The 11,442-nt window shown below is 41.7% G+C and overlaps 1 protein-coding gene across 3 annotated transcripts in view; it reads left to right on the forward strand.

Moving 5' to 3' along the window:
- Window positions 1–11,442, forward strand: part of fto (FTO alpha-ketoglutarate dependent dioxygenase) — a 171,644-nt gene that overhangs the window by 60,260 nt on the left and 99,942 nt on the right. For all 3 annotated transcript variants that reach the window (XM_047818268.1, XM_047818270.1, XM_047818267.1), the window contains exon 8: window positions 2,432–2,556. In XM_047818268.1, the coding sequence (XP_047674224.1) occupies window positions 2,432–2,556 (125 nt within the window). The remainder of the gene's footprint in view (window positions 1–2,431; window positions 2,557–11,442) is intronic.

The following is an 11,442-nucleotide window of genomic DNA, read 5'->3' on the forward strand; positions in this document are numbered from 1 at the left end:
TCATTTTCTACCGCTTATCCGAACTACCTCGGGTCACGGGGAGCCTGTGCCTATCTCAGGCGTCATCGGGCATCGAGGCAGGATACACCCTGGACGGAGTGCCAACCTATCACAGGGCACACACACACTCTCATTCACACACACACTCACACACTACGGACAAATTTTCCAGAGATGCCAGTCAACCTACCATGCATGTCTTTGGACCGGGGGAGGAAACCGGAGTACCCGGAGGAAACCCCCGTGGCACGGGGAGAACATGCAAACTCCACACACACAAGGCGGAGGCAGGAATCGAACCCCCAACCTTGGAGGTGTGAGGCAAACGCGGTAAATTTGGTATTTCATTTGACATTTGATATGTTTGACATCCCAAAGATGTGCTCCAGATCTCCTTTTGTTTAATTCGGCGATCTTCATCTCGGGTTGAGTCGAGTTCACTCCGTGTACGTTTTTAACCCGAGGCATCGCTGTGTTTAGTCTAAGCAGAGCCCGTCTCCACCTAGCGACCTTTCGACCCGCCGCTCTTCACGCTAGGTCTCTTTTGCGTGGCTAGTAAAGGGTTAAGCCAAGTCTTTGACAGGTACTGCTTCAGAGAGATGCCCAAGTGTCGTCTCACGCATGAACGAGGGATAAGAAAGAGCGTGGGTGTTGTGAGACAAGCTGAGGTGAACCGACTCTGAGAGCACTTTCGCATAGTTTCACCACCTGCCAATCACCAGGCTCTGAGTAAAAAGGACGGGAGAAGAAGAGTGCTTACCTGGACATACACCAACACACACACACACACACACACACACACACACACACACACACACACACACACACACACACACACACACCTTCAGCACTGAAGAATTCTAAGGTTAGAGTTCACATGTCATCACTATTGAATGTCCTGTCCTATCCATCACATGATAAGATGTGCATACACAAATATCACCTGTCCTGGTGTTAAGTGAGGAAAAGAAGCTTTGAATATTATGGGATGGAAACCAAGATAAGAAGGAGATAAGTGTAATGGATGTGACAGGAAGTCTCTTTTTACCTCATGACAGAATATTTAATTTGCGTACACACACACACACACACACACACACACACACACACACACACACACACACACACACACACTCCTTCTTTATGCAGTAAGAAAAGACACATCGGACTTAACGACACATCAGGAAACCTAACGTTACAGCTTCAAGCCTAACACTAGAGACTCCTTCCAACTGTCCTAAATAATCGGCTCCTCGTAGAACGCTTCACCGTATCGACATGCGGCCGAAGCTACCGTCAGTAAACCGATCAACACCTTCTGACCAATCAGATTCCAGGATTCAGGAGCGCTGTGCTTGTGGTGTGAAATCAGCAGTAGTGTCCTGCACCACAGAGTGTGTGTGTGTGTGTGTGTGTGTGTGTGTGTGTGTGCATGCAAGCTCCAGTATCGCACACCATGTAACATTAGCATCCTCTGACCTCCCACTCGAGGCAGTTTAGCTTTTCTCCTTGATTTAGCATTGAATGTAAATACTTGCTGAGGTTTCACCATTGCTCCTAACAGGCAGCTCGCTTAGTCCAGAATGGATCTGACCTCTGCCCTTAAGGGAACGAGTGTATATCGATTTCTTAAACAGCCTCCGTAAAGCTAAGTGCTTCTTTCTAAGGACTGCTGCACTGCCCATTTCCCGATAAGGCAGATTTGTGTGTTGTGGGCGGAGTCAACGCTCACAAACGAGCGGATTTTGAACGCGATCGATTTTATACATTTTCTCAACTTAACAGCTGTTACAGTCCACATACTGGTGGGAAAAAAATAAACTTTATTATTGTAATGATATCGTTTTAATGTTGGACTGCATTTAAAATTTAGATAATTACCATCATTACGTTTGAGTTTATACAACGTGAGAGAAGCTACATTCGTAACTTTCGCTTTTAATGTTCGTAACTTTTTTGTTGTGTTCGGTCACGTGTGTGGTTGTGAATTTACAGCTGTGAGATCTTTCTTTCTTTCTTTTAGGTGTTTTCACTTTGGATTTGGTCACGGTGTTGAAATCTTAGGTTACTTTGGAATAAAGTAAAGACACTAAAACGTTTCCTTAAGAAAATGCAGTAAGAAAAGATTAAATATCTGTGGTGTAGTGCCATCTGTATTAAAGTTGGTTTTACGGGATAAAACCCCGAAAATAATCGACAATGTTGATTTAGTGATATTTAGATGAATATTTTTAGTCTTTTATATATATATTTTTAGCTGTTTTTACGTTTCTAACCGTTTAAGTAAGCGGAGATTACTTTCTGTAAAGCTGATCCTGGTTGTTGTAGGTTACATGTGATTTCTTGTTGTAACGTGTGTGTGTGTGTGTGTGTGTGTGTGTGTGTGTGTGTGTGTGTGTGTGTGTGTGTGTGTGTGTGTGTGTGTTATTAGACTGAGCTGCTCCTGGCGGTGGTGGAGGATGAGAGCAATGTTCAGGAGAATCGACAGGAGATGGCTGAGACTCTGCTTAATGCTCTGAGTGACAGACAGCAGCATAGGCAGACCTGGAGGGACAGGTAAGACACACACACACACACACACACACACACACACACACACACACACACACACACACACACACACACACACACACACAAAACGCACAACAATTCACTTTTTAATGCTTATTTTTTTAGTTACATATATTTATTCACTTTTAGTGCTTATTTATTTATTTATTTATTTATTTATTTATTTATTTATTTATTTATTTGGGGGAAGTCGTGGACTAATGGTTAGAGAGTCTGACTCCTAACCCTAAGGTTGTGGGTTCGAGTCTCGGGCCGGCCACGACTGAGGTGCCCTTGAGCAAGGCACCGAACCCCCAGACTGCTCCCCGGGCGCCGCAGAATAAATGGATGCCCACTGCTGTGTGTGTGTGTTCACTACTGTGTGTGTGTTCACTGCTGTGTGTGTGTGTTCACTACTGTGTGTGTTCACTGCTGTGTGTGTGTGTGCACTTTGGATGGGTTAAATGCAGAGAACGAATTCTGAGTATGGGTCACCGTGCTTATCTGTATGTCACTTTCATTTTTTTCACTTTATCATTTATTTATTTATTTGTTTATTTATGTATTTGTTTGTTTGTTTATTTATTAATCACCTAAACAGCTACATGTTCTATGAAATTAAGTGTAATAACTTCCCATTTGTTTATCTTTAGTAAGAGTTCTAATCTGCTGCAGGATTCTGACCAATCAGATTTGAGGATTAATTTATTGTTTCTTCTATTATTTTATTTATTTATTTATTTATTTATTTATTTATTTATTTATTGGTACCCAAAAGCAAACATACTGTACAAACTACCAGCTTCTTTTGCACTGAGTGTCTGTGCAGTAAACTGGTACCTACAGGACGTTGTGGTACTCGGTAGGAGGACTAGTGTTAATGTTTCCTGCTAATTGTGTACACACTCCACTCATGCAGTAACAAGTGAATATTAGCACCTGCACCTTAGAGGTTAATCAGATAAGGTGCCACTTCAGCGGGTTTCAAGCATCTCTGTGACATCTGTTGTTTATATTTTCACACTTCTGTCAACTTCAGGTTGGGATTTTATTTTTAAAATGGATGATGCATCATCATCATCATCATCATCATCATCGTCAATACGCAGGAGCAAAGCTAATTTAAGCATTTTATTTATCTTAGACTTCATTTAGTAGAAAATGAACCAGATCTAGAACCAGAACCAGAAACAGGCCACACACACACACACACACACACACACACGCACGCACACACACACACACACACACACACACACACACACACACACACACACACACACACACACACACACACTTGTATGTGGGATCCTGTGTTTGGATTCCATCAAAAGGATTATATGCTAATTGCATAGACACACACACACACACACACACACACACACATGAACATACACATACACACACCCACGAACATGCCCACACATGCATGAACACACAAACACTCACACAAACACACAGAAACACACACACACACACATGCACAGGCTGAAATAAAGATGTCTGTATGTTTTAATGGGGATTGATTATGACCTGACTTCTCATGTCTCAAGGATATGGTGTGTGTGTGTCTGTGTGTGTGTGTGTGTGTGTGTGTGTGTGTGTGTGTGTGTGTGTGTGTGTGTGTGTGTGTACAAGAGTGGTGGACTCCTGAGTGGTCTAAAATTGGAGATAAGTTGTGGAGTGTAAACATCACTGTTATCTGTGTGTGTGTCTTTCTGCACTAGGTGTTATCGGGATGAATGGATACTGTCTGAGTGAGTCTTATCTCTGAGGAAGGAAGTCAGTGGGCTATCAGCGCACGTGTGTGTGTGGTGTGTGTGTGAGTGTGTGTGTGCGTGCACTCGGGTGTGTAGGTATATTTGATCAAAACAGACAGAGATATTTAGTGTATGTTAATATTCTTAAATACTTGGTATGAATTAATTAAATCAGTCATTTGATGTGTGTGTGTGTGTGTGTGTGTGTGTGTGTGTGTGAGTGTGAGTGTTGTGCTGATGCGCATTCTTTATACAGGCGGCGAAAGCTGAATTCCAGGTCTGTCTATTTGTCAAAGCTGTGTCCACACACACACACACACACACACACACACACACACACACACACACACACACACACACATACACACACACACGAGTTTATTTCAGCAGTTGGAGAGATTAGATAGTACCGTTCCCTGTCCCTCGTGCTCCTGCGTTCTAATACGTTTGAACTCACCCCCTCTCTCTCCCTATCACTTCCTGCGCCCCGTCGTCCCCTCTCGGCTGTGATAATGGTACCTCCCGCATCAGACCCAGCTCTGTGAGGTACCTGTCAACGGCCAACATTTAAAGGAAAAGAAGCACATGGCCCTGCGCGACGTTAAACACACTCTGATAAGATGGAACTGATGTTATCGCCGCGGTGACACCAAAATGCTTTTAGCAGCCGGGGGTGGGGGTGGGGGGCGGAGGACGCACATGTATTCTGACTCAAAAATCACTTCATAGTCAGTTTGCATAATCATTTGTCTCTGAAATGTTAGGTGCTTTCTGTGGCTCTTACTCACTACACATCCAACCAGAAGTGGATGTAGATCGATGGCCTACGTTAAGTGTAAATAAAATAAAAAGCTAGCTAGCGGTCGAACGTCGGAGACAAATGACTATAAGTTGACTTTATTAATCTTTTCATTTGAATCAATTTCAGCTTTTTTTTTCTTTTATTCAACATTAATGCTCTGTTTGTCTAAAACACCTGTAACTCCGACTCGTAACACTCCTGAGTCCGTACCTGTGACATCAAACCAACATGGCCGCTTACAGCATGGACTAGTTTCTAGTCATTATTTATAAATAATTTCTTCTTCTCTCTTCTTCTTCTTCTTCTTCTTCTTCTTCTTCTTCTTCTTCTCCATTCTTCTCCTTCTTCTTCTTCTCCTTCTTCTTCTTCTCCCTTCTTCTCCTTCTTCTTCTTCTTCTTCTTCTTCTCCCTTCTTCTCTCTTCCTCTTCCTCTTCTTCTTTTCTCTTCTCTCTTCTCTCTTCTTCTTCTTCTTCTTCTTCTTCTCTCTTCTTCTTCACTCTTCTTCTTCTTCTTCTTCTTCTTCTTCTTCTTCTTCTCCTCTCTTCTTCTCTGTTCTTCTTCTTCTTCTTCTTCTTCTTTTCTCTTCTTCTTCTTCTCCTCCCTTCTTCTCCTTCTTCTCCTTCTTCTTCTTCTTCTTCTTCTTCTTCTTCTTCTTCTTCTTCTTCTTCTCTCTTCTTCTTTTCTCTTCTTCTTCTTCTCCTCCCTTCTTCTCCTTCTTCTCCTTCTTCTTCTTCTCCTTCTTCTTCTTCTATTCTCTTCTCACTTCTCTCTAGCTTCCTCTTCCTCTATCTACTGTTCTCTTCGCTCTTCTTCTTCTCTCTTCATCTTCTTCATGTCATCTTCTCCTTCTTCTTATCTTACTTCTTCTTCTTCTTCTCTGCTATCTCTTCTCTTCTCTTCTTTCCCTTCTTCTCGCTTCCTCTTCTCTTTTCTCTCTCTCTCTTCTTCTCTCGCCATCTTCTCTCTGCTTCCTCTGATTCCTGTCTTCTCAGTCCTTCTCTTCTTCTTCTTCTTCTTCTTCTTCTTCTTCTTCTTCTTCTTCTTCTTCTTCTTCTTCTTCTCCCTTCTTCTCTCTTCCTCTTCTTCTTTTCTCTTCTCTCTTCTTCTTCTCCCTTCTTCTCTCTTCTTCTTCTTCATGTCCTTCTTCTTCTTCACTCTTCTTCTTCTTCTTCTTCTTCTCTCTTCTTCTTTTCTCCTCTTCTTCTCCCTTCTCTACTTTTTCTTCTTTTTTGTTTGCTACAAAATCAACTCATAATCAGAGCTGAGACTTAACATCAGCACCTTAACACAAAGACATATTTATATTGCCATGACAACTCGGTGTACAGATGATGTAAGATCAGAGAGTTTTAGAAGAGATTTGTTTTAGCTTTTTTCTTTGTTTTTTTTTCACCTTTAATCATCAGTTCTCCATCGCTCGTCCTTTATTAAAGCTCTTGCTTGCTGATTCATGCTACTTATTTTCCCACTGAAAGCTCTAATTGTTTTAGGGAGTTTAGTATGCATGGGATTCAGCTTGTCTGATTACGCTCTCTTTTGTGCCGCTGTGTAACGCCGTTAAAGTTTGTCGCTTTAAAGGCGGCATGATGGATTGCAGGTGGAGGATTCATAAACACCAGCACGGCTGATTGATTAAGCCTTTCCCAGTTTTTCCGAAGAGAACCGTTGCTCCTGATACAGTGCTGTAAGTGGTATGGAGTTCAGGATGAGAGAGAGAGAGAGAGAGAGACGGAGAGAGATGGGGAGAATGAATGAAAGAAAGATAGAAAGATAGAAAGAAAGAAAGAAAGAAAGAAAGAAAGAAAGAAATGTTGCTTTATATGTACTTTGGCTGAACGATGACTTCATTCCCACCAACCTTGTGAACAATCTATTGCCCTAAACTTCCTCACTAATGTTGGTGTCTGTGTGCACACACACACATACGCACACACACATGTGCACACACACACATACGCACACACACATGTGCACACACACACATACGCACACACACATGTGCACACACACACACGCACACACACATGTGCACACACACACACATACGCACACACACATGTGCACACACACACATGTGCACACACACATGTGCACACACACACATGTGCACACACACACATACGCACACACACATGTGCGCACACACACATACGCACACACACATGTGCGCACACACACACGTGAACACACACATACGCACACACACACACGTGTGCACACACACACATACGCACACACACACATACGCACACACACATGTGCACACACACACGTGAACACACACATACGCACACACACATGTGCACACACACACGTGAACACACACATACGCACACACACATGTGCACACACACATACGCACACACACATGTGCACACACACACACATACGCACACACACACATGTGCACACACACACATACGCACACACACATGTGCACACACACACATACGCACACACACATACGCACACACACATACGCACACACACATGTGCACACACACACGCACACACACATGTGCACACACACACATACACACACACACATGTGCACACACACACGTGCACACACATGCACACACCCACACACACACACGCACGCACGCACACATGCACACACACGCACACATGCACACACACGCCCGCACGCACATATACACACACACACGCACACACACGCACACACACATACACACACACACACACACACACACACACACACACACACACACACACACACACACACACATTTTCCTTTACTTAACTCTTGACTTTTTATTCATTATCCTCAGGTTGCCAATAGAAAGCCTAGATTATCTGGATGGATTGAATTCTCTTCTCTTCTATTCTCTTCTCTTCTCTTCTCTTCTCTTCTCTTCTCTTCTCTTCTCTTCTCTTCGACATGCCTGCACTCCAGATTTGATCTCTAACATCAGTGCCTAATCTCACTACTCAATGCTCTTATAGCCAAAATCCCTACAGTCATTCTCCAAAATGGGAAATTTAAAATGTATCCAAAAAGCTGAATCAGGTTCTGGGTTGTTGATCGGAGGATCAGGGTTCAAGCTTCAGCACTGCCAATCTGCCCCTTTTGGGCCCTTGAACATGGTCCTTAACCCTCCCTGCGTCCTGTACTCTGACTCCAACCTCCAAAGAAGTGAAGAGTTTTACTGTGCCGTTCCAGCAGATCTGCCATTAGTGATTATTATTATACAGAAATCCCAGCACATTCCCAGCAGTTTCTGGTGAAGACCATGTTTTACTTCATTCTGATGTGTAATATCATCATATCGGTACGATTTCTTTGGATCGAGCTTCCCAGAGGCTGATTGGCTGATTAGATACGGTTTTATATATACTATATATACTATATGTAGTACTGATGTATTCACCGATAAAGACTTCCGTAAGTCGCAATAGATCAGGAGGTCTGGTGAGAATGGTCTATGTGTGTGTTCAGGTGATTAAAGAGTCTACGGAAAGCTTTACACAGGAACTCACCAGAGGTTAAATATGATAATGCATGGATGGCGTGTCCTACACCTCTCAGACCTGCACAGACATGATGTTGTGGAGGTAGCTTTGGGCAAAAGGCTTCCTTTGAATTTTTTCCCCCATGACGAGACAGGCTTGTCACACCTTCATGCTGCCATGTCTCTGTATGGCTTGACCTTTGTGTGACCCCTTGGTTTCAGGGTATATGGGTGTGAGTGAGTGAGTGAGTGAATGTGTGTGTGTGTGTGTGTGTGTGTGTGTGTGTGTGTGTGTGTGTGTGTGTGTGTGTGTGTGGTTGGGGTGGCGAGCTAGTGCTCCGAACAGCTGTGCTGTTTGTAAGGACGGCGCTAACTGCTGTAGACTTTGTAAGGTCATTAGATGATAATAGAAATGATTACTGAATTACATGGGGGCTTTAGGAGAGGGGAGGGGAGCACCAGTGGATTTGATAAATGGCCTGTGAAGGTGCCCATCTGGCCTCTCTCTCTCTCTCTCTCTCTCTCTCTCTCTCTCTCTCTCTCTTTCTTTCTCTTGCTCTTTCTTTCTCACGTACTTCCATCCTTTTGTACATTCCGTGGAAGTGCAAAACAAAAGAAGTTGTGAACGATTAACAGAGAAGCAAAGAGAGAGAGGTGCTTTGTCTTTCTCTCTCTCTCTCTCTCTCTCTCTCTCTCTCCCTCTCTCTCTCACACACACTCACTCTCTCTTTCTCTCCCTCTCCCTCTCTCTCTCTCTCTCTCTCTCTTTCTCTCTCTGTCTCCCTCTCTCTCTCTCTCTCTCTCTCTCTCTCTCTCTCTCTCTCTCTCCGTCTCTCTCTCTCTGTGCTTGTGTGTGTGTGTGTGTGTGTGTGTGTGTGAGCGCTTCTTCGTTAATGTGGCTAGTGCTTGACTCTTCGCCCTCCATGTCTCAATGGAGCTGCAGGAGAGTGGGTAGCCATTGACCTTCGACCTGGGAAGCAGTTGGAGAGCCAACACTGCGTAAATCAAGTGCTGCTGAGGTTAACACACACACACACACACACACACACACACACACACACACACACACACACACACACACACACACACACACACACACACACACTCCTTGTCAGATCGCAGGAGGTAACAGATTCTGCACTTTTGTCCGTGCCTCATTTGACACAGGTCTCTACATATTAATATGATGTTTAATTTATAAAGCACAAGGACATTCACTGAGCTTATGCAAATACCCATACACAAATATGCCATGTTTATATATACACCATACCCAGGCAAGAGCAGTGCAAAAGTTTGCACACCCTCAAGGCAGAATAACGAAGACAAAGAAATGTAATTTATTCCGAATAGATGTTTGTTTAGCTTCGTGTTATTTGTTCTTCTGTTATTATCTCATTCATTTTAATGTTAAGACCGGTCGCTCAACACTCCCTGGACCTCCGGAGTGCTACTGATGGGAAAACCTGGTCAGATTTTAGATTTTAATGTGTACTGTCGGTTTATTAGAAAATAAAAAAATAAAGTAAACAAATCAGGACACAATAAAAAAATGCAGAATGAAAAAAACAACCATATTTTTAATATGAGCAATTTGGTCTTTTCAGATGATTCTAAAAGAATATTATATTATTTAGCATGTTTAAATGTGTAAATACTTTTAAACTACATGCCATTTTTTTATTTTAAAATTAATATATTATTTAGATATTATTTCAAGCTTGAAATAATGAGTTTCTACAAATAATCTATAAATATATTGAAATAATTTGTGATTTATTAAACCTATTAAAGGAGGTTCTAGAGAAATTGAACTATATTCAAGATATTTTTAATATTGTTTATTACATACATATTTATATATAACAAAATATAAACAACATTTTTATATTATAAAATGCGATAAAATATCTTATAAAATATAATATATATAATATATTTATATTTAATAAAGTATGTATTTTTTTAAAAAACATATTTATGCTTTTTCTTTTGCTAAGAATAGCATTAAACAAATAAGGATTAAATTTTAATAACAAATAAAACCGCTGAATAATCGCAAGAACCATAAAAGCAACTTGGATAGTGAACGTTTAATTTCCACCAATGAAATAGTTCAAACCTTTGCATCTTTCTTAATGTTAATATATTTTTAAAACCGTCTCTAATGGTGCAGGATTACGATATAAACGCGTAACGTAATAGCGCAACTAGCATACATAGCTAATTTTGAGTTTTAAAAAGTCACACGCTTGAGAATCTTGCTGAAAATAGGAAAAATCCGGCAAACGTAAGCTAATGTTTTTAGTGTGTTCTTAACAAGGGCGTCGCTCTGGGTAGGGACGGTAGGGACATGTCCCTACCAATATCCAGGGAACACTCAATTGTCCCTAGCGATAATTCTACCAAGCCTATATATATATTTATACATAACCACTGATATCCGTCTGTGTCTTGTGTTTTTTTACTTATTTCATTTAACATTTATCCAGGAATCATTAAATAAGATGAAAATATTTTACAACGGCGTTGTGTAAAAAATAACGCAACAAGTGGAACACAAACTGTTGACAGATTTACCCCCTGCAATGAATCCTGCCTCTGTAGCTCAACTCTCTAAAATGATTGGCCTTTGCCTTTTTTGAGTCCCGCCTCTCTAACCCACGTCGCTGTTTGATTGGCTTTGTCTTTCTCGCTGATGTGTTGAGTTCGGCTGCAGCTATATTCCGTTGTATGAAGCAATATGCAACGTGATTATGCAGGCTACCTAAAGTATTCTTATAACAACAGTTTTATGCACAAAATACGGGGAATGTTGTCCCCACCAATGTCAAATGAATTATGTCCCCACCAATG

The sequence above is a fragment of the Tachysurus fulvidraco genome, chromosome 1 (assembly GCF_022655615.1).
Source record: "Tachysurus fulvidraco isolate hzauxx_2018 chromosome 1, HZAU_PFXX_2.0, whole genome shotgun sequence".
NCBI classification, from domain to species: Eukaryota; Metazoa; Chordata; class Actinopteri; order Siluriformes; family Bagridae; genus Tachysurus; species Tachysurus fulvidraco.